General features: G+C 53.1%; 2 protein-coding genes across 4 annotated transcripts; both read left to right on the top strand.

Annotated features, from left to right (window-relative positions):
• The first annotated feature begins 1,907 nt into the window (after positions 1 to 1,907).
• Gck (glucokinase) lies at positions 1,908 to 19,122 on the top strand. 2 transcript variants are annotated; one of them, XM_020162996.2, is made up of 10 exons: positions 1,908 to 2,109; positions 8,148 to 8,310; positions 8,851 to 9,005; positions 10,113 to 10,232; positions 11,225 to 11,320; positions 11,427 to 11,526; positions 14,047 to 14,230; positions 15,134 to 15,289; positions 16,321 to 16,554; positions 16,681 to 19,122. In XM_020162996.2, the coding sequence occupies exons 1-10, from the start codon at positions 2,062 to 2,064 to the stop codon at positions 16,823 to 16,825; spliced, it is 1,401 nt and encodes a 466-aa protein (XP_020018585.1). In that variant the 5' UTR covers positions 1,908 to 2,061; the 3' UTR covers positions 16,826 to 19,122. The 2 variants fall into 2 exon arrangements, with proteins under 2 accessions (XP_020018585.1, XP_073921543.1); XM_074065442.1 differs by lacking the exons at positions 1,908 to 2,109; positions 8,148 to 8,310; positions 8,851 to 9,005; ... (3 more) ...; positions 14,047 to 14,230; positions 15,134 to 15,289 and adding an exon at positions 16,077 to 16,213.
• Positions 19,123 to 19,613: 491 nt separating this feature from the next.
• Positions 19,614 to 21,931, top strand: Myl7 (myosin light chain 7). Of its 2 annotated transcripts, none has more exons than XM_074065443.1 (7): positions 19,614 to 19,850; positions 20,064 to 20,177; positions 20,347 to 20,422; positions 20,610 to 20,714; positions 21,085 to 21,163; positions 21,348 to 21,396; positions 21,786 to 21,931. In XM_074065443.1, the coding sequence occupies exons 1-7, from the start codon at positions 19,791 to 19,793 to the stop codon at positions 21,885 to 21,887; spliced, it is 585 nt and encodes a 194-aa protein (XP_073921544.1). In that variant the 5' UTR covers positions 19,614 to 19,790; the 3' UTR covers positions 21,888 to 21,931. The 2 variants fall into 2 exon arrangements, with proteins under 2 accessions (XP_073921544.1, XP_073921545.1); XM_074065444.1 differs by having other exon boundaries at positions 19,834 to 19,850; positions 20,038 to 20,177.
• Positions 21,932 to 23,085: the final 1,154 nt, after the last annotated feature.

Raw genomic sequence — 23,085 nt, forward strand, 5'->3', positions numbered from 1 at the left:
AGAATGAATTATCTTGAATATCCATCACTAATCCTGTTATATCAGTTACTTGAGATAAATGAAAAAAAATCAAATGATGCCTGTGAGTCAGCTTGTTGAACAATGAGAGACAGGGGATACCAACCAGGACATAGAACAGAGTCCCTTCCAATACTCTCTTCTCTTTTTCTCCCCATTAAAAAGGGCATTGGTTCACAGCCTGAGGTAGTGGTACATCCCTGGAATCCCAGCACCTGGCTGAGGAGGATCATGAGTTTGAGGTCAACCTGGGCTACATGGTGAGACCCTGTCTCAAAAAAATCATGCAATGAGCTTGTCTACTGAGATATCCTTGTCCACTGTTGCAAAGCTTGGGGTTTGGCTTTCTTTTTTTTTAAGCAAGTTAGAAACAATATTCAGCCACATTCTTCAAACAGCCCTTGAGATACTGAAGACTCTTAAGTATCTCTGGTCATCCCTCATGAGTCATTGTCCCTAAGGCACTTTCCCTTCTAGTCCCCTCTTCCCTGAACAGGCTCCTCCAGTGTGGAACCACTCCCTCCTGCACTGCCCATACTTCATTCAGCATGGCTCTGCCCGTGGGTGTCACTCCCTGGCTATTGAGGCAGGACAGGGTGCTACTAGAATTTGGTCTTGGAGGCTTAGTCAATATGAGAATCTGGGCCACTTTCTGCCCCTCACAGGTGCTGGCAAATGAGAGGAGGTTGTCCTCAGGAAAGGGCTCTAGAGAAGGATGTATGTTGGTCAAAGTACAAACAGTCCAGCCAAACCAGAAAGGGGGCTGGCTTGCCTCTGACCCTGCCTTGCTCAACAATCCATTCCCACTTCCCAGAGACCAAAGCTGGAGGATCTGGGCCCTCCTTACCTATGTGTGGCTTGGCTCAGGAGAAGAGCAAGATCCTTGGTTCTCTGCTCCTTGGCAGGGCAAGTCCAGTAGACCAGCCACTCCAAACTCAGACATGAGCCCTGCCCCCACAGCAAACAAAGGCTCAGAGCCAGGGGCTGGGTGGTCAGTGACTAGTCACATGAGATCTGGTGAGGCCATCTTTGCTCTATTTTGGGAAAGGGATCAATCGTGTCAAGGGGTGACCACACTGGCCAGGGAGTCTGGCATTCTAACAAGGCACCCTCTGTACTCTGACCCACTTGCCTGCAGGTTGTTGCTAATTTTAGCAAGGCATGGCAGGTGCTGGCAAGTGCAGAATATATTGGGGTTACTCCTTGGGGAGCCTAAGGAAGGGTCTGGTGGGGGATGACCAAAAAGCAAGCCCTGGACCTGAGTTTTGCAGTACAAAACCTAATGATCTTCCCACTTTATTACTTATTGTCTTGGTTCAAGGCAATTTGAAGAGGGTCTATTATTGAATGAAGAGTCCTGATAGATAAATCAAGGAAGCCCTCAGGACCCAAACCTGCTTCTGCTTGTGGGTACACAGTGTCCCCTCCTGTACCCCACCATAGTATGAGACATATTCTCTGCAACAACTTTGGTCTTCCTACCACCAGCCTGCCCCTTCCTTCCCAAGCACCATGTAGAACCCAGGACTGTGTGAAGTACACATCTGACCATTCCACAGATGAAAGTCCATGGGGTTCCCATCTCTTCCAAGAGCAAGTCCAATCCCTCCTTGGTCCAGAGGAGGTCTTTCCTGATCTTGGCCCACCCCTACCTGGCTGATCCTCCCGCCCCACAGACAGTTTGGTGACACCCTTCCTTCACAAGTGCAGGGATAGAGGATGGACAGACTGGCTCCAACCCTCTCAACCACGATGGCCAGAGGATGTGGTGGCTTGGCTTGTAGCCCTGTCCCATGGCCCTTGTCAACCCTGACCCCATGTCGGCCTCCTTTGCCCTTCCGACCCTGCCCCTGTGCCAAGGAAGAGTATTTCAGCAGCTGCTCCCTGGGCCCTTTAGGGCAGAAACCCTGGGCCACCTGCCTTGGGCAACTCTTAGTCAAGCAGTCCTCACTTGCCACAGGTGGCCTCAGAGGCCACAGTTCCAGGCCTAAGCAGCAAGAGCATCTCTACCTCCCAAGTGCTCCCTCTCGGTCTCTCAGAAAGATGGCAACGGACCCCACAAAGAACCGAGACCAGACAGCCTTGACTCTGGTAAGGGCTCAGGATTGGGGCGCAGCCCCTAGGCCAGCATCTTTGGTTTTGTAGCATCCAAGTTGTAGGCAGGGCAGCCAGGCACTGGACCCCTTGGCGGAGTCATGCAAGTCTCTAGGGGTCCTGGATGTAGCCCCTCTTCCCACTCCCCCCCTCACTGGGGCTACCATGGTCTACCTCTGGAGGAAGCCTAGGGAACTTGCTTCTGGGCTGTCAATGCTTGGCCTAAGGCTTCTCCCACTGCTGTCTGACTCTTAGGGGATCCTTGTGGCAGTTTGGGGGAAGGGGGTTGGGACTCTCCTCTTAAGAGTATGTGGGTGGCCATACTAGGGTCACTTCATGCTTTTTCACAGCTGTTCCAGGACCTGAGAGCAGAGGGGGCCAGGCTTAGTACTGGGACTGGCTCTGAAGGCCAGGAGTTCAGCATTGTCCAAGAGCAGCCCTTGCCATTGGCCTGGTCCTCTGGGGTCCACAGTGTCCCTAGGCTATCCTCCCAGTGCTTTTTACTGTGTTCTGGGGTGGGATCTCAAAACCTGCTCTTTACATCCACCCCTCCCAGTTTGCTGTCTACCCTAGACACCCCAGTGACAGCATGCAGGACTGTGGCATTAAGGACATCTCCATATTGAGGACTTCCAAATGTACGTTTCCAGCCAGATGTTCCTCTGAACTCTGACTTCACTTGGGACAAATGTCCCCTGGGCAAGCAAATGGTTAGCAAGCCTTGATTCCCCTACATGCCCAACCCCAGCAGAGCCTCTCCTTCCAGCCACTTAAGCAAACCCGTGGCACCCTCCCACTTGCTTCTCTTCTCACTCAAGCCTCAAACTGTCAGCAAGTACATTTGCTCTGTAGACACTCACCACCTCTCCACCCTGTAGCCACTGTCCCCGCACCCAGATTGTGGGGACAGCCTGATGCCCCAGCTTTCACTTGCCCACTCTGCAGCCACTCTCACCCCAGCCCCACCTCTTCACAGTTGTCACAGTCACTTCCTTCTCACCTCAGTGCAAGTCCCCTGCCTGGTCCTAGGAAACATCAGCTGCTAACCTCCCTTCCCTGCTTCATCTCCTCCCACCCACCTGCCCCCGGTGTCACGTGATTCTTTCCCGTGCCCCCCCATGAGCAGTCTGTGTGCTCTTGGCTCCTCTCTGGGCTACCACACACCACACAGCACTGGGCATGCAGTGGGTATCTGCTGGAGAGATTGTGAGATGCCCTGCTGGCAAAGTGGGGAGACCTGAGGTAGGAAAAGTCCTGTGCTTGCTGTGGTGGTGGACCTTAATTCTGTGTCCTGTGACCTCTCAGGCATGGTCAGCCTTGTAAACTGGCAGGCTCCCAGGCAAGGGCAGGCTCTGTCTGTGCCTCTCTCTCCAGGCTATACCTGAGGTACTGGATGGCATCTCTTGGTTCCCCAGGCAGCACCCTCCTTTCGTAACCTGCTCAGGAAAGTCCCATAAACATGTACAGACACACGGTGCTAGTCTCATCAAGAGACCTGCATAGCCTGGGCCTGGGTTCAGGGAAGCACAGGAGGCAGGTCCTAGCGGGGTGGGTGCAGTCTCATAGCTGGTGCCTGGGTTCAAACCCCAGCTCTGCACTCCCATCTCTGTTGTCTTGGGGAAGGGTTTATGTGTATGTGTACATACAAATGGAGATAATCAAAGTGCCTGGGTCTCAGGGTGATTAAGGAATAGTGGGGAAGATCCCAGGGGTGCCCAGAGTAGGCCAGCCTACAGTGCTGAGAACATCCCAGGGAGGGTGTAAGGCAGACCACGATGCCCTTTCTTCTCTTCCCATGCCCACAGCCTTGAGGGTCGTGAGGCCACGCCAGGTTGGAGCCCCCTCTGGGCTACACACTGACCCAGTGCCAGGAGGATGGGCATTTCCAGGTCCAGGGCACCCTGGGGAAAGGACCTGCATCCTCCCAAGGGAGGCTTGAGGCTTGCCTTTGAGGAGAGTTGAGCCCCCAGGTGACTGTGGCCTCCAAATCTTCCAGAACCTGCCCTCCAACCTGCAGGAAGGAATGGAGAGTGGACATAAGGAGGTGTGTGAAGGAGTCTCTGGGACCCCTGCAGTGTGGATGGGGACAAAGGAACTCTGCAGTGCCTGGTTTGGGCAGGGCTCAGCATGGGGTCCTGTGACCAGGTGACTTGGGCCAGTTTCACTACTGGGGAAGGGGACAGGCTTCCCAACTTGCAAACCCATCTCCTTACAGCCCCAGTAAGAATTCAAAACTAGTTTGATAGATATACAGTCAAAAAATTCAGATTTTTCTGTAATAAGATGCCTACTTTAAATGGATTTTAAATGTTGGCAACAAATCTAAGCTTTTGATCTTGTTGTAGAGAACAAATCAGATCCACAGGCCAGATTTTTTTTTTTTACCCAGGCCAGATATTTATTTATTTGGGAACAGGTTTGGGCTCTGCTGAGGTCCTATCTCACTTCCTCACTGACACCCAGATAGGCTGTGGGGCTCTCCCTCCTTCCCTGTGAAGGCCACAGAAGGCCCTGTGGCAGGTGTTAGGTTGATATGAGGTCCCTGATGGTGGCTGACAGATTTTTTTTTGGGGGGGGGCAGGGATTTTTCTGCCACTATAGGGGATGACCCCATGTGCTTCCTGGGATGTGCTTACAAGAATCTGTCTCAGAATAGATTCTCAGAAGTTACTAGATCAAAATTAAATTTTAATAGAAACTCCAAATTGTTCTCCAGACAGCTGGTATCAATTTGCCTTCATGCAATGCCCAGATCCTCAGCTGGCACTCTGGCCTAGAAGCTTCACTCAGAGCTGGGGCTTTCCCCAGCCACTGGCAGTATCCCCATCACCTGGGTACAGAAGGTAAAAACTTGGGCCTCTCCCACACTCTATGGGCTTTGCCAGCCCCACCATACCTGTGATAACAGAAACAGCTGCCACCATTTGTCACCTTTTCACTGGGACCCTCCAAGTGCTGGGCAAGTTCTTGCTTCATTCCTGCCAGGCAGAGATAGCTGCTATTGAAACTCTCATCTATCTGACAATATAGCCACACTCTATAACCAGTCCCTCCTCCCCCACCCTCCCGAGACCTCAGTCTAATGTGTCCACTCTTCTCATGAAGAGCCTCAGGCTGAAGGTCAGAGTCCAGGCTCCCAGCTGCCAGAAGAGGCTATCAGGATGGAGGGGCAGGAATGGAGCCCATCAGGGCCAGACCCTTGCAAGATCAGCACTGCTTGTGTTAAAAGTCCACTGGTATCTTATAATAAATAGAGTCTCTCTAAACATTGTGTCTCAGGGGAGAAGTTCAGCAGGCTGGTAAGGTCTTCCTGCCAGTGGCACCATGTGGGTGGCGTTGGCATTGTGGCATGCTGGCTGTGTGTGCCTGCACGGAACTTCTGTAAGCCTTTCTCCATCTAGAAGATGGTGGAAAGATAGCTGGCCCCTCGTCCCTGCACTCAGCTTCGCCTGGAAAGTTGCAGGAATTCAATTCAGCAAATGTTAAATGTCACTACTGCTAGTTCCTGGCAAATTCTATATTTGCATGTGTAAGAAAAAAAAGGGCAAAGGATGTTGCTTTGGGGTCATCCTGGATTGTTGAGGACAGCCTGAATTGTTTCACAAAACACTGAGGATGTCTAGAGGGGCACCCCCAACATAGCCAGTCAGGGGTGGGGTGGGGGGGGTGAGGTGAGGGAGTTGCACTCCTACCCCACGCCCAGAGCAGCAGAACACCACCTACTTAGACAATGAGGGTTTTGATTCTGTGCCTTTTGTCAGAGCCCCTTGTCAGCCCCATTCTGTTCTGACTTTCCTGGGTTTAAATTTGAAGTGTGGGGTCTATTTAAGAAAAGTAGTTATTGGGTGGGGCACAGTGGCTCTGTTAGAAATGCCATTCCCAAACAGTGATCAAAGAGACACTCAGAGTCTCTCAGCAAGGCAAAAAAAAGTTTTACTTCTGCAGAAGGGTGTAACCACAAACCTGAGTCTGATAGGCAGAACATACTGAGTGAGCAGTCAGCTCAATTTTTATCTCTCTTTGCCCCTCACCCTGATGGATGGGTTTGGGTTCACAATCTTTGCAATTGGTTACTTAGAAAAGGGGGCATGTAGGGTAAGGGGGACCTTGAAGCAGGGAGAACAAGAAAATTCTTTTAAGCAATATTCATCTTTAAGCTAGCAGTTTGAGATTAGGACATGTGGTGACAAATAGCTCTTTGTCTGACCACAAGAACCTTGCAAGATCAAGCAGCATTTCACAAAGCATATAGGCAGCAATTCAGGGAGGTTAGAGGGCATCTACACAATGATAGTTATACATTAACTCCTTTGACAGAAAAGACCTGACTTTAGTTGATTCTCACAGCTCAAGCCTGTAATCCCAGCTACTTAGGAGGCAGAGATCAGGAGGATCGTACTTTGAGGCCATTCCAGGCAAAAGGTCCGTCAGATCCCATTTCAAACAATGGCTGGGCACAGTGGCACACACCTGTCATCCCCAGCTAGAGTGGGAGGTACAAATAGGAGGATCATGGTCCAAGCTAGCCCAGGCATAAAGGAAGACCCTATCTCAAAAATAAGCCACACGAGAAGGACTGGCAGAGTAGCCCAAGTGGTAGAGGGCCTGCCTAGCAAGCACAAGGCACAGAGTTTAAATCCCAGTACCATTAATCAAAAAAAAAAAAAAAAGAGGCTATTACTTGCTCCACAACCAGCACATGGTGTTGGGCAGGTCTGCCATCAATCTCTCTTCTCTGCCATCTATAGTATGCTTGCAGTCCTTTCCCTCCAGCCTTGTCTCCTTATGATCGCAAGATGGCAGGTACAATGTCAGTCACCACATCCTTACATGGATGTAATCACAAATTTAGGAGGGCAAAATCAGGCTTCCCTTTAACTGTCATTGACCAGAAGTGGGTCACATGTCCAATCGCCAACAAAATAGGATGGAATTGCTGTGCTTGGCAAAGCCTAACCATGGTTTGATGGGATACCTTGTCCCCTGCAAAATCTGGGTCCTTACAACTGAGGAAGAAGGGGCAAGTGACTGTCTTGCCTCCTGACTATAATTCAGAGCTTCTTCAGCCCCTGAGCTTATGTATAAGACAAAAAGAGTGCATGTTCTTATAAAGAGTGGATCCACAACTTTTATCGGACTGTGTTTCCTTTCCCTTTTTGTTCAAAATGAAAATATCTTTGTGATTATTTTTTCTTACCACTACCCAGAGATAACCAGTGTATCAACACAGCCTTTTCTCTACAAATATGCACAACTGTGCAAAGGGGAAAGACACAGCTGCCCACCTGCAGGGTCCAGCTTATTGGGGACACAAGAACAAAGCCGTAACTGCATTCATGTCCTGTCTTTCCACCACCATGTGGAGGGTGAATGGCCACACCTTGGCTGCCCACACTCATGGGAATGGCACTGTTGAATCTGAGCTGCACGTGCACAGGCCAGTCACATCAACAGTGACCTTCCTTCCTCTGGCTCAAAGCCTGCACACTGTGGATGGCCATCCTTTGCTAGCTAGCCAGATCCCTGATGGACACTGTGGTTACTCCCACTAGCCTGGCCTTGGCCAATATATTTCACAGTGCCCTGGAAGTAAAATGACTGGCTCTTTATGCAAGTAATGTCAGCTACCCATTCCCCCAACAGGCTCCAACCCTATCTCACCTTCACTTAGAGCCCTCCTCCTCCCCTTGCTCCCAATCTGAGGGGCCAAGAGAGGTGCTACAAGGTATTGAACAACCACCAGGGAGCCACTGAGGACTTAGGGTAATGGCCCAGATTCAGGACAGCACTGGGGTCCTCCAAGTTGACCACAGAGAAGTCACTGTCACCAGGATAGCTTCAGGGAGCAAAACCACCCTGCTCCCTAACGCTTGCCTCTCCAACACCTCAAGCTAATTGTTGAAGGACTGGTCTTGGAACTCTTTGACTTGGTGTGTCATCCTGGGCTTGGGGTCACAAGACAAAAGAAGATCCTTGGTGTGCGGAGTCTGCTGGTGACAGCCCCACTCAGGTGCTCTCATCCTCTCCCTGTGCAGGTGGAACAGATCCTGGCAGAGTTCCAGCTGCAGGAGGAGGACCTGAAGAAGGTGATGAGGCGGATGCAGAAGGAGATGGACCGTGGCCTGAGGCTGGAGACTCACGAGGAGGCCAGTGTGAAGATGCTGCCCACCTACGTGCGTTCCACCCCTGAAGGCTCAGGTACCTCAGGGATGGCCCCTCATCTGAGCCAGCTGTTGGCCAGGCCCTTCCAGAGGCTCAACTGCCCCCAAACAGGGCCACCTAGATGAGCAATGGCATCCCCAACTCACAAGGATTCTTGCCCTTGGCTCTGCAGGTCCAGCCTTGGGGTGCTAAAGCCCAGCCTGAAGCTATAAAACCTCAGGAAAACTGGCTTTTTTGTCTCACAATGAAAGACTTCTCTGTCGTCACTTGGGGGATCCCAGTACTATCATGAATCTGGGCCCTTACCCTGTGTCCTCAGAGGCTCCCTGGGCTCTGCCTGCCTTCATCTGAGGCAGGGGTTTTCCATTGACATCCCCAGTTCACCTCTGACCCCTCCCATAGCTTGCTTTAGTGTGTTGTCCCCCTCCCCATAGTGTCTGGACTGACAGCCCCTCATCTAGCTCCCCTGAAGGCCCCCTCTTGCCCTCTTCCTCTCCCTTGTTCCATGGTCAGCTTCCTGGGCTCCACTCAACCCAGAGGTGTCATGAGGCTGAGCATGTCTCCCTTTGCCTGCAGAAGTCGGAGACTTCCTCTCCCTGGATCTGGGCGGCACCAACTTCAGGGTGATGCTGGTGAAGGTGGGGGAGGGGGAGGCAGGGCAGTGGAGTGTGAAGACCAAACACCAAATGTACTCCATCCCTGAGGACGCCATGACAGGGACTGCGGAGATGGTGAGCATCTTGGGGGACTGGAAGTGATAGCTGGGGGTGGGGCCAAGGATTAGGTTAGTACTGGCAGGAGGGCCCACCCATCCACCAAGGACAGAGGCAGCTGTGGGCAGAAGGGCCACCTAGCCTCAGAGGCCCAGGAAGGCAGCTCAGAGAGCTAAGTGGACAGCCACTGGGCATGGCTAACATGTTCCAAGTCTCACAATCACTGTGTGGCCAGTCCAGTGTTGGGGACAGGAGGAGGTGAAGAAGAGTTAATGGCAGGTGAAGTGCCAGCCAGTGGCACCCAGTCCAATTTCCCAGAGAGAAAGCCAAAATGTAAGGACTTGGCAGCTGGAAAAAATTCTTGTCCAGCCTCCTGTAGCGGCTGAAGTACATCCCTCCCCACAGGCCACACTTTGCCCTCCAACTGGCACATGCCAAGAGGGATGACAATAGCCACAATGTCTGCCCAGGAAGCAAGTCTCCCTGAGCAATAGATCAATCCCTGAGGAAAGGTGGGCAAAATCAAAGCTACAGACATAAGGTGAGGCCATTTCCCAGAGGAAGAGGCTGCCTATGGCTGCCTAGCCCTCAGTACAAGTTCAGCTTGCTATCTGTCCATGGGAGTGGGTATGACTTGAGGCAACAGGGATGGCAGGGACACTTGCCTGGTCCATTTGCAGAACTCAGCAATGCCCAGTCCTGTGGACAGGCCCACTTGAGGGAGATTGGGGCTGGTGGCCAATCAGGGGTCATGTGGCCAGAATACCTGGAAGTAGAAAAAGAGACAGAAATCATCATTATGACCAGGACTGTGCCTCCACCCAGAGTTTCACATGACATTCAGGCCTGAGGATGGACCTCACTGAGTACAGCAGGAGGAGGGGGTCTAGGCTGAGCACACCAGTCATCGTGCCCTAATGGCTTCAATCTGTAGAGCTCTGCGTCTGAGCAGGCACAGAGACCCCTACAAACAGCAAGAGGGGAACTGCAGACAGGCCTGGCATCCAGTGGCAGGTTCTAGGTCCTGATGTCTTAGGACCCCCAAGGAACACATTGGCCTAGGCCGCAGGGAGGGTGGTAGCTGGTCCAGCCCTGGCTCAATGGCCACTTTGGTGCATCTCCTAGCTCTTCGACTATATCTCTGAATGCATCTCCGACTTCCTGGATAAGCATCAGATGAAGCACAAGAAACTACCCCTGGGCTTCACCTTTTCCTTTCCTGTGAGGCATGAGGACATCGATAAGGTGGGCCAGGCAGAGGGGAGGGTGGATGACTGGGTAGATATGTACCCCAGAGGAACTATGTCTCACGCTGCCTTCAAATGCAGCCTCTTTCTCACCCCATGCTGGGAAAGAGCACATACTCAGAAGGGAAAAGAGGGAGATTCAAATTGTGACCTGTCACTTCCTATCTGAAGCTTTGGAAAATAAGCATGTTATCAGCTGATTCTTACCATGTGGCAAAGCCTCCCAGGGCCGGGAGTTGTGTAATACCATCACCCCACTACAGATGAGAGAGGAGACAGGCTAAGCAACTTGCCCATGGTGGGAAGTGACAGCTAGCTGTTGAGTGGGGTTCTAGCTTGCCACAAACCACCATGACACCTGTGGCTGAGTCACAAGTATGAAGAGACTGAGATTCTACCTCATCTGCAAGCTTGCAAGTTAGCCTGCCAGTTACATCTACACACGTACACACACACACTATACATGTACATACATAAAATGTGGGGCCTCTGTGTCAGACACAAAGCCAGGTCATTTGTTCAAGGCAAAAGTGACCGGCAGAGCAATGGTTTTCCAAGCCCCTGTACACACAGGAAGGGCCAGGAGTTCCTCTTTCTGCAGCAAGGTACATTATAGGAAAGGAACCCAGCTAATATATAGCACTTATACATGACCAACCTGTACTCTGGTATATCTCTGAGCTTTACTATCCAACATTCTTGGCCTGCATGGGGCTGGGGTGGGATATAGCTTGGTGTTAGAGCACTTGCCTAGCATGCTGGAGGCCCTGGGTTCAATCCCGATCACTGAAAAAAAAAAAAGGAAAAAATTCACATTGGATTGTTAAACTGACTGGAACCCACTCTTGTAGAAATGTATTTGTGGCATCGTCCCTAGCACCTTTCAACTGTAAAGTAGGATACATGTGCCTGTGGCTCAGGAAGCAGCTGGTTTAGGGCTGTAGCTCCCTGCCCAAGGCCAGCAACCACACAGTCTTCCTCTCCCCACAGGGCATCCTCCTCAACTGGACCAAGGGCTTCAAGGCCTCTGGAGCAGAAGGGAACAATATTGTGGGGCTTCTGAGAGATGCCATCAAACGGAGAGGGGTGAGGACACCTTTGCCTGCCCTGGTGGCCTGCCCTGCATCCCCACCCCCACACCACAGGACCCTCTCCCCACCTCCATCCCTGAGGCCTCTGTACTTCTTGGCAGGACTTTGAGATGGACGTAGTGGCAATGGTGAATGACACTGTGGCCACGATGATCTCCTGCTACTATGAGGACCGCCAGTGTGAGGTCGGCATGATTGTGGGTAAGAGCTCCTTGTGCCCTGCCCCTGCCTCATCCAGGCCGCACAGGTGCCCTTCAGGTTCAGGGCCAAAGTACTAATGACCAGTGACAGCGTCTGGTGCCTTGGGGGGGTAGGCTGGTGGGAAGCACACTAGCACCATACGGCATCAGATGGCTCGCCAGATGCCCACACGCCTGGCACACCGGATGTAATTAGAACACTTTATTCGGTAAATTGACCACACTGGGCACATTTGTCCAAGTGGAAAAGAATAAGCAAAAGTGGCGTCACCTGTAAAATCTTTCCTGCAGCCCTCCCCTCCCAGCCTGGGGCAGGGGACTTTCCCCAGAATGTCTCAGAAGTTCCTGAGGTCCATATAGAAACAAACAATCCAATCATATCATTGATTTACTATGCACACAGGCGTTTATCTGGTCTCCCTAGGCCCTGGTTACCCACATTAAAGTCATTTAGCCTTCAAAACCAACTATGAAATGTCATGTATTAGAGTTCATAGGTTCCTATCTGAAATTACATTTGCCCCCTAGAATAATATATGTTATATAAATATCCATTTTTATTCACGTGCATACACATAAACATTATAAATATATGTATACCTATCTTTTAGGCTCCAGCCTGACTCACTTGGTCTCTCTTCTGTTTCCTACTTTGTTTACCTTTATGCTCACCTTCCAGATGGAAAGTCCAATATCTATATATGAGCCCCACTTGTCCCTGGCTGTGCCACCCCCCTTCAGTCCCCTGCCCTCTCCTGCAGAGCTGCCTGGGAATCCAAGACACTTCAACCTGAATTCTCACCAGGTCAAGCTGCAGCTGCTCTGCCCAGGCACACCCCTCCTAAGGCACCCTTTGGTGGCCCATGACTCACATCTAACCACAAACATCCTTGGTGTTTAAAATCACCAGTGTTTAAAGTCATGCTTGCAATATTTACCAAGCTCTAAAAAGACAGAATTTACACCAACGCCCAGATACCAGGTTTCTTTGTTTTGTTTTGTTTGCTTTTTGAGATACTGGGGCTTGAACTGTGGGGCTCACATTTTGCAAGACAGGCGCTCTACCACCTGAGCCAGTCCACCAGTCCTTTTTTGTGTTGGGTATGTTTGAAATGGGGTCTCAAAAACTATTTGCCCGGGCTGGCTTGGAACTTCAATCTTTCTGATCTCTGCCTCCTGAGTGGGTAGGATTACTGGCGTGAGCCACTGGTGCCCAGCTGTTTTGTTTTTTATTAGAAGGTCAGGTATCACCTATCCCTAATTTCTACAGAGCAGAGCTGACCTGTGTTGCAGGGCTGTGCGGCCCATGCGGTTATGTTCTGTATGATGCTCTGCCACCACCATCAAAACTCTTAGCAATTTTACTGATACTGGAGTGTTGTTCCCGAGTTTGTGTCCTGGCATAGGTGGATGATTGAAGACACCGGGCCAGGAGCTAAGAATTAAAGCGAGCACAAAGTTTATTAGAAGGATAGCAAAGCACGTGACGGGTGGGACTTAGTGGAAGAGCTAAGCCAAAGAAAGGCCGAAGTCTAGGAGATGATACAGGGCACTGCCTGGCTTAGGCCCAACAATTCTACCTTGAAATTATGTGTTTGGTTGGTGCCCAGTCAACTTCTCATTAATCTGACCACCTGTCTGTCCCTTTCCTTATCGAACTGGACATTCCAGGTGGGTCTGGTCAGCTCATCCTGGCCTTGGAGTTCTGTCCAACTCATCCTGGTCTTGGGGCCTACTACCCACCTGGTGCTGCTGCATCTTGTTATTTTGGTAAGGGGCTTGTTATTTCTCTGAGAAGCCCATTGTTTCCCACGGCTCTTTAGATGTCTGTCTTTAAAGATGCTTCTCTGTCTCCCTTATCTAGGAGAAAGACCTCTGTACTTTATTAACTGGGTGAGAAGCCCACTGTTCATGTCTCCTAGATGTCTGCTTTTAAGGATGTCTTCCCGTCTCCTTTATCTAAGACAAAGTGACTTCTGCCATCTGTTCCCTGTACATTCCCAGGGTCACTTCTGCCGTTTATTCCCAGGGCCACTTCTGCCATTTATTCCCAGGGTCACTTCTGCTGTTTGCCCCCTTCACCTTTGCTCCCATCACATTATGACCAAAGGACTCCACATTTTCACTTTGCACAGAGCAGGGCACAAGACAAACTCTGCAGCCAATCCTGCCTGCAGAGGCCTCAGAGCTGTTCCAAGGGCCCATGTGGTGCCTCCAAACAGGACTTAGGAAAGAGGGCTTTCATGGGAAGTGCCAGAAAACATGAGCGGAGCACAGACAAGGTAAAACCATAGGATCCCACCTCCATCTCTAAGCAAAGCACGCTGGCACACCCTGTTTTTTTCCATCCTCCCAACCACCCAGGTAACAGGTGGGGAAGGTGATACCATTGCCTTTTAGAAAAGGACAGCCAGAGAGTGGCCCATCCAGACTGGTGTCCTGAGTCACACAGCCAGCCCAGGCCCTCCAGTCCCCTCCACACTCCAAAGTTCTTGTTGCCTAATGTACCCCCTTCCTGCAGGCACCGGCTGCAATGCATGCTACATGGAAGAGATGCAGAACGTGGAGCTGGTAGAAGGGGACGAGGGACGTATGTGTGTCAACACTGAATGGGGTGCCTTCGGGGACTCGGGTGAGCTGGATGAGTTCCTGCTGGAGTATGACCGCATGGTGGACGAGAGCTCCGTGAACCCCGGTCAGCAGCTGTAAGGACACCAACCCCTGCCTCTCCCCACCCCTGTCCAGCAGCAGACGAGAGAAGCCCTGCCACTGGAGAGCATGGCTTGTTTTTAAGCAGCTCTGGGAAAAAGCAACCCGACCATCCCTCTGGAATCTCTTTGTTCACCTCAGTCAGAGCTGCCCCTGTGAACCCAGAACAGTGAGGTGTGAAGGTGTAATCATGGTAGATAAGGCCTCACCTCTCTGCTTCCCACAGTTGAGCTGGGACCCAGAGAAGGCTGAGACCTCTGAGAGGTCCCTTATCAAGGTTTACTGGGTTCAACCCAGAGTTCCCCAAAGCACGGATTTCTCCCTATTCACAGAATGAATATTAGTATTTTGTGGGATGCTGGAGGTTGCAGAATACACAGAGCTTGTCATTAATCATGGCCACCAGTTGGCCACCCAGTTGGTGCCAGACCCATGCTAACTATTGCTTCCTGAGCTCCATTTCAGACGTTTACAGACCTCTATGAGGTCATTAGTATTAAAAGCATATCAAGATGAAAATATAGGAGCTCACAGATCAAACAAGAATGTGCCAGGCTGTGACGTCCCTCACATTGTGTGGGAGAACTAAAGTCACAGGCAGCATGCTGACACAAGGCCAGCAGCCAGTAAGATTTCAGAGGGACTGGGTGGGTGTCCTCAACTCTCTGTCCCTTTCCTGCACTGAGCCCAGCAGCAGGGCTCCCTTGACTGAGTCGAGAACATGCACGACGTTGTGCGGGTTTACAAACGAGTGAGAGGCCCGCGACCTAGACCCTTGGGTTCGGAGGGGAGAGGAGGCACAGCGCCCCACGTGGTCACCTCGTAACCGGAATGGGGTATGGTGGGGACTTCCCCTGCGGACCAGCTGTCGTAACCGGCCGCCCTGTGTGCGTGACCAGGTACGAAAAGCTCATTGGCGGGAAGTACATGGGCGAGCTGGTACGGCTCGTGCTGCTCAAGCTGGTGGACGAGAACCTGCTGTTCCACGGGGAGGCCTCGGAGCAGCTGCGCACACGCGGCGCCTTCGAGACGCGCTTCGTGTCTCAGGTGGAGAGGTGAGCTGAAGGGGCGGGGCCGATGACGCAATGGCAGAGGCGGGCTCAGGGGGCGGGGGCGGGAGGGTGATCGCAGGGGAAGGAGATAGGAGTGGGATCGACGCAAAGGCAGGGGCAGGCTCAGGGAGCGGGGTGGGGCAGGTCGTAGGGGGCGGGGACGGTGACGCAAGGGCAGAGGCGGGCTCAGTGGGCGGGTCCGGGGTGGTGAGTCTCATGGGGCGGGGACATGGGCGGGGGTCGATGGCGCAAGAGCAGGGGCGGTCTCAGAGGCGGGTCCTGGGCGTGTCGCAGGGGGCGGGGATAGGGTACGTGTCTCAGGGAGCGGGGCCGATGACGCAGGGCAGGAGCGGGCTCAGGGGGCGGGGAAATAGGCGGGTCAGTGACGCAAGGGAAGGGGCGGACTTAGGGGACGGGTTCGGGAGGGTGATCGCAGGGTGGATCGGGGCGGGGCCGATGACGCAAGGGCAGGGCCGGGCTCAGTGGGCAGGGCCGGGCTGAGTCTCAGGGGGCAGGTACATGGGGCGGGGGAGTCGATGACGCAAGGTCAGGGGCGGACTCAGGAGCGAGTCCTAGGCATGTCGGAAGGGCGGGGCCGGTGACGTAAAGGGCAGGGGGCGGAGGCACAGAAGGACTTGAGGCAGGGTTCTAGGGAACGCAGAGTATCAGGCCAGGGAACCTGGGGGGAACGGGAGACTGGGGGCGGAGTCCCCGACGTCAGCTGTCCCAGTACACTGGTCCTTTCCCCGTGGCTGCCCACTTGCTGGAGACATCATCTCACTTCACCCACCCAACAGCCCAAGTGCGACATTGTTGTCGCCCCCACGTCAGGATTGGTCAGCAGTCCTGATCAGGTGACTGAGGGTCCCTGGCAGAACCCTCTCTATTCCCCTCTGGAGCTCAAACTTGTCCATACGCTTAGGCCAGGTGAGGTGGGTAGGGCCGTCCCCACTTCTCCAGGAAGAGACAACGGCTTGGCCCGGGGGAGGGAGGGATTCCCCTCCGTGACCGCCCTCCCTTGTCCTGCCCTGCAGCGACTCAGGTGACCGCAAGCAGATCTACAACATCCTTAGCACATTGGGGCTGAGGCCCTCGGCCACCGACTGCGACATCGTGCGTCGCGCCTGCGAGAGCGTGTCCACGCGCGCCGCGCACATGTGCTCCGCCGGGCTGGCGGGCGTCATCAACCGCATGCGCCAGAGCCGCAGCGAGGACGTGATGCGCATCACCGTGGGAGTGGACGGCTCCGTCTACAAGCTGCACCCTAGGTGAGCCCCGCTGCCCTGGGAAGCCTCTCCTGCGCCAGCTACCCCTGGGCCTGGATGCTGCCAGGGGGAGGGGTGGTGAGGTGTGGAGGGTGGGGAGAGAGATGGCAGCCGTGTCCTCTTCTTCAGCTTCAAGGAGCGGTTTCACGCCAGCGTGCGCAGACTGACGCCCAGCTGCGAGATCTCCTTCATCGAGTCAGAGGAGGGCAGTGGCCGGGGTGCGGCGCTGGTCTCTGCGGTGGCCTGCAAGAAGGCCTGTATGCTGGGACAGTGAGCGTCAGGCCACAAGGACAGAGACCTGGGCTCTATGGGGATTTCGCTCCCCACACACAAGTGCTCCTAGCCGCCTGAGGCAGGAGGCCTCCCATCCCATTGCCATCCCTGGAAGATGGGGAGACGCCCCTGGGAGCTAAGAAGGCCTCAGCAGAGTCAGACGGTGGGACAGACCCAGGGCCCTGACTGGGCAGGGGCAGGAGCAGAGACTCCAAAGCCTCTCAGGTTACTTGCTGGAATCAACTACCCAGAAGGGAGTTGCTCACTCAGGATGTTGCTACATTTGTACACTACCTGTCTCTCACAGCTGTGGGCCTGGCTTGCCACCCTCCCCTTCCCAACAAGGGAGTGCCCTGTGGACCCTACTGTGGCCTGGCTTTCCTGAGAACTCACCCTGCACGGGGAGGCAGCTCCAGCAGCTTGGCCAGACCAGTCCTGAGCCCACAGGACAGTGAGGGCTGCTGGTCATCCAGGCTTAGTTTTTTGTTTTGTTTTGTTTTTGTTTTTGTTTTTACTTGCCAGGGGCTCGAGAGGCCCAGTTGGCATGGGAGAAGGGCCAGTTGCACAGAGGGGGTCTTCCGCGGCCACAAGCGCCCCTCCCTCCCAGGTTCTTTCCTTCGCATACTCCCACCAAAATGGCTTATGATTCTGAGATGGACCCTCCTAGGAGACTTGGGAGGACACAGCCTCCAAGCCCCTGCCACAAAGGGCCCACAAAAGGGAGGAGGCTCACCTTGCACCATTAGGAGCACACCCCCACCCCCAGGCAGAATGGTGTCTTCAGCTCTCACATCACTGGTCCAGGAAGAAACACCCAACAGCACCAATCACACCTCCAAGGGACCACTCAGGCCCCCACTGTCATCTTTATCAGGCTTTCCTGTGTGCCACACCACGCTCCTATACCTAACTTGGGACTGTGTGGGGTTTTTAATTAAATATTTTAAAAGATTTGAACATGGGCTGTCCACCGTTCTTTCATGTCTGTGCATAAGGATCGTGGAGAGGATATAAAAACAGACATTTTTGTGTGCACACAGATGCTTTTGGAGACCAGGATGTATTTTGGAATTTACTGTCCCCTCCAGCCATCTATACCCAGAGGAGTGTGAAGAGTGACACACTAGGCTGCATAAATGAGGATGGAGTGATATGGGGGAACTAGAGACACTGGACAGCACACTGCTGGGCCCAGGCCCCTCCCTGGCCATGGGATGTGTGCCACATGCAGGGAAGGATTACCAAGTTAGCTGGGGGGTGGGGGAGAACTGGTTCTGCTGCAGGTTGATCTCAGCAGGATCCTGTCCCCTCAGTGGAGGCCAGGGATACAATTTCTAATGTCCCTTCAGAGGCTCCTGTCAGTGAAATAGCAAGCCTAATAATAAGGGCTAATGCCACCTTTATGTAGCATAAACACAGCCATATATAAATGCATATGATCTGAATGTGTGCTCACTTCTTAGTGAAATAACCCAGCAAATCAGACAGTTATTCTTTGCTTCATTCAGAACATAGCCCAGGGGCTGACAGTGGCTCAAGTGTAGAACACCTGCCTAACAAACACGAGGTCCTGAGTTCAAACCCCAGCACCACCAAAAATGCACAAAACAAATGAACAAAAACAGAACAGAATCCAAAGTTGTGATTTTGGACTAACTTGTGCTCATGTTTGAACATTTACAAATATATATATATGGAAAGATTTTAATATAAATGGCTTTTCACTTCTCTTTCATATTATAGTTTAAGGCATTGATTTTTTTAAGGGTCTGTATAGGTAGATCACACATCTGAAGTGAAATAAATCAAATAAATTTCATCTCTAGACAGTAAAGGAGGTGTTATAAAATGTACAAAAGGGAGCCTTGGATCTGATGGGTGAGACTGCTGATAGATTGGGCCTGGCATAGCTGGACTGGGGTGAAGGTAGACAGCGGGTTCTGCCAGGGGGCCACTCACTCCACATTCCTTAGCTCCTCTGCAGCACCAGGGCCCTCACGCTGGCAGGGTTGCTGCTCTAGAACAGCAGAGGGCACCCAGGCCTCTCAATCCACACTCAGCACCACCCTAGGGGCCCTGTAACACATTTTCTTCTGAGCCCAGGGGAGGCTTCATTCTCCAAAAGCATCATGCAAAATGGCTATATGCCAGGACCTCTGGGTACAGATGTTGACCAGGCAGCCCAAAGAGAAGTTTGTGAAGGAGGTGGGGTTGAAATGGGGCTTTCAAGATAGCAAAACTCCCAATACAGGAGATGGGAGTGTCCCAGCACAGCAGGCAAAGGGACAGAGGCCAGGAAAGCTGTGGATGGATCTTTTTCACACACACACACACACACACACACACACACACACACACACACACTCCTGGCCTCCCACCAAGAATTGCCCCAAAGCCAAACAAAACATTTTGCAAGGCTCACAGCCATCTCAGGTTCCCTCTAACCCTTGGTCAGCAGGAGAAGAGCCCAAAGCCAAGGCTGTTCACCAAAACCTGTGCAAATCTGGGCATCATCCTCAGTTTGATACATACCTTTTTTTTTGGTGTTACTAGGGATTGAATTCAGGACCTTGCACTTGCTGGTCAAGTGCTCTCCCACTTGAGCCATGCTTCCAGCCCCAGATTGCATCCTCAAAAACAGTCTCCTAAACCAGGAGGGTCAGAACTGTACTGGCCAGGGTCTGGCCTGGACCTGTAGGAGGGACAATCAGACGAGGAGTAACAGAGACCCTTTGTCAGCACCTAGCATGCTAAGAGCTTTGAGTCTCTCTGCTCTGGGGAGACGTGGTACCTGGCCAATGCAAGATGGCTGGATCCTGGGTTGTTACACTTCAGGGACAGGAAGACCACCAGGAATGTGTCTGGAATCTGCTTGGGGCCCTTGTTCTCCCCTATCCCAGTGAGGCACTGCCAAGTTTGGCCCTGTCCTCTGTTCCTGTCCTTATTTGGAGTGCCAGGTGATAAGGATGAGACATAAAGGGGAACTGGCAGCTCGAGGATGCAGCCTGACCACTGCAGATAGGATGGTGAGTGCCTGATGAGAAATGAGAGGCCAGTAGGGACTGGCCTTTGGGCTGGGAAGGGACAGAGCCAGGGCCTTCTGTGCCTGCTTTGGGTACAACGAGGTAGTCTCCAGAGGTGGAGAGAGAACCCTCACCCTGGCTCTCTTGGGAGTGCTCTGAGGCTGGGCAGAGTGCTCTAATCTAGGGAGAGGACCCCTCTCTCTTATGATGTTGCAGGCCAGCAGAAAGGCAGGGACCCGGGGCAAGGCCACAGCCACCAAGCAGGCTCAACGGGGCTCTTCCAATGTCTTTTCTATGTTTGAACAAGCCCAGATCCAGGAGTTCAAGGAAGTGAGTGCCCCACCCCCAACAGCCTCCCACTCCATTGGAACCCTCTTCTCTGTGGTTGATGACCCTGCCTTTGTTCTTCACACCACACAGGGATCTCCCCTCTCCTGCCTTCCCTAGCGCGGGGGTGGTGGGGAGGGGAGTGTCCTCCTGAGGTCCTGCTTCCTCACAGGCCTTCAGCTGCATTGACCAGAACCGAGACGGTGTCATCTGCAAGTCGGACCTGAGGGAGACTTACTCGCAGCTGGGTATGTGTGTTCACCTCCCACCTGGCCCACCCTGCCCTCCCCAGGGACTCTGCTCAGATTGAGAACAGCACCCTGCCCCTCTTCTCACTCCTCTGGTCTCCTCACACCTCCCTCCCCCAGTCTCACTGGAAAGCCAAGGAGGGCGCACCCAGGGGCCCTCTGTTCATCTCAGGCTCCCCTGTCACAGGGAAGGTGAGTGTCCCAGATGAGGAGCTGGATGCCATGCTGCAGGAGGGGAAGGGCCCCATCAACTTCACCGTCTTCCTCACGCTCTTCGGAGAAAAGCTCAATGGTGAGCCTGGACAGTGAGCCAGAATTCTGTTGGAAGCCTCATGAGCCCCATGTGAGACCCACCGAAACCCACCTGAAACTGCCTGAACCTTGTCTGGGTGCTGCCTGGCCGTGGCCCACCCAAAGAGTGTGGGGTACACCCCACAGCATGCTGGGCCCTGATCACCCTAATGCTGATTCAGGGTCAGGAAATGTCCTGATTTCCAAATCTCAGTCTCCCAGCAAGGCCAACCCACCTCAGGAAAACAGCCACTCCCAGACCCTCTGATCCCCTTCTCTGGGACATGGAGAATTCCCACACTCTGGGTTCCCCCTGGGTGGGGCATGGGGGCTGGAGATATGAGTGATCACTTGGCTGCTGTGGCTTCCAGGGACAGACCCGGAGGAAGCCATCCTGAGTGCCTTCCGAATGTTTGACCCCAGTGGTCAAGGAGTGGTGAACAAGGATGAGTAAGTGTGAATGCCCTCACTCCCCATGAGGGTCACCGTGGGCAGACAGAGAGGATGGGGGCGGGGGCAGCTTGTGCAGGGGGCTACCTGAACCTCAGGCCTTCTCTGTACTTTGGCGGGTGGCCAGCCTTTCCTTAAGCTATGGCCACCGTCCCTCCTGGCTCAGCCCTTCCCACTCCCTCAGGTTCAAGCAACTTCTCCTGACCCAGGCAGACAAGTTCTCTCCAGCTGAGGTGAGGATCCCTGACCCTGTCAACACCTGTCCCCAGGTCCTCCCCAGCAGGGCACTGGGAGGCCTCATGACCCAAGGGCTCAGAGCCCAGCCCTGGTGTGGTACAGGCTGAGAGGGTGATGGGAATTTTCTGAAGGAGGTGCCATCCCTATGAGACCTGAAGGGGTAGACGTGGAGTCAGAGCGGGCCCATTCCTGTAACCAGGGTGGGCCCTTTGACACCTGGCCCCCATTTGGGCACACTGCTCAGTTTGCCCAATGTCAGCCAATGGAAAAAGAGTTTTGGGTTTGGGGTTGAAAAGACTGAGGCCCCAAAGCCCAGTTCCAAGGGCAGGGTGAAGGGTCACAGGGCTTCTCAGGCCATGCCTCTGTCTGGTGATACCCCCTGCAGGTGGAACAGATGTTTGCCCTGACACCCATGGACCTGGCAGGCAACATTGACTACAAGTCCCTGTGCTACATCATCACTCATGGGGATGAGAAAGAGGAATAGGATGCTGGCAGGGGGGACCTCAATAAAGTGTTGCTGAATTAGAACTGTGGTGTTGGCTTGTCTGTGACAGATGGGGTGGGAACCAGCTAAGAAGGGTCCCAGGGGCCAGTGCAGGCCTCATTGCCAGAAAGACCACCACACGCCCCAGCTCACTTCAATTCACTCTGCACCAACAAGGGAAGTAGAAGCCACAATCATGCCCAGTTTATAGATGACAACACTGAGGCCCAGAGCGATGAGCATCTTGCCCACAGCCGAACTCCTGGAAAGGAAATGGGATTTGAACCCACCTCCAGGAAGCCAGGGACAAGCCACAAGGTAGGCACCACCAGGTCCTGGAAGCTGTGCAGAAAAGAGGCCCCTTGCATACTCTGCCCAACAGCTATATAGACTGACCCACTGCCCACTCCCCTCTTGGCACTCCGGCTCAGGTGGGCCCTGTGGTAAAGCGCTTGCCTAGCATGTATAAAGAGGCCCTTGGTTCAATACACACAATCACACACACACACACACACACACACACACACACACACACACACACACACAAAATGCAAGTGAGGAAGATGACATTGTGGGAAATGGAACACCTGAGGGAGGCAGGGCCAGAAATGCATGCAAAGAAAATACCAGAAACTGGCCCTTGCCTTGTGAGCCCTTCCTATAAGGTAGTGTAACAGGATCATACAGCTGGAGAGGGGGGAGGGGACTGCTCCAACAGAACTTTCCTTTTTTTTGGTGGTGCTGGGGTTTGAACTCAGGGCTTTGCACTTGCTAGGCAGGCTCTCTCACTTGAGCCACGCCCCAGCCTTTTTTTGCTGTGGTTATTTTGGAGAAGGGTCTCACTTTTTTGCCCAGGCCAGCCTGGACCACAATCCTGTTATTTTACACTGCTGGGATGACAGGTATGCACTACCTTGCCCAGCTTTTCTCTGTTGATATGGAGTGTTGCAAATTTTTTTTGGTCTGGACTGGCCTCTAAACATGATCCTCCTCATCTCGGCCTCCCAAATAGCTAGGATTGCAGGTGTGAGCCACCAGTGCCTGGCTTCCAGCAGAGTTTTGAGTTGTCCCCATCTCCCACCTCATCTGTAGGAACCAAGGACTACAGGGAATGGGTGACCCCAAAACATGCAAGGGAAAAGCAGACAGAGAGAGACAGAGAGGCAGTGACAGATTGGCCAGCCCAGAGCTAGGTAGC

Source organism: Castor canadensis, chromosome 2 (genome assembly GCF_047511655.1).
Source record: "Castor canadensis chromosome 2, mCasCan1.hap1v2, whole genome shotgun sequence".
Classification (NCBI taxonomy): domain Eukaryota; kingdom Metazoa; phylum Chordata; class Mammalia; order Rodentia; family Castoridae; genus Castor; species Castor canadensis.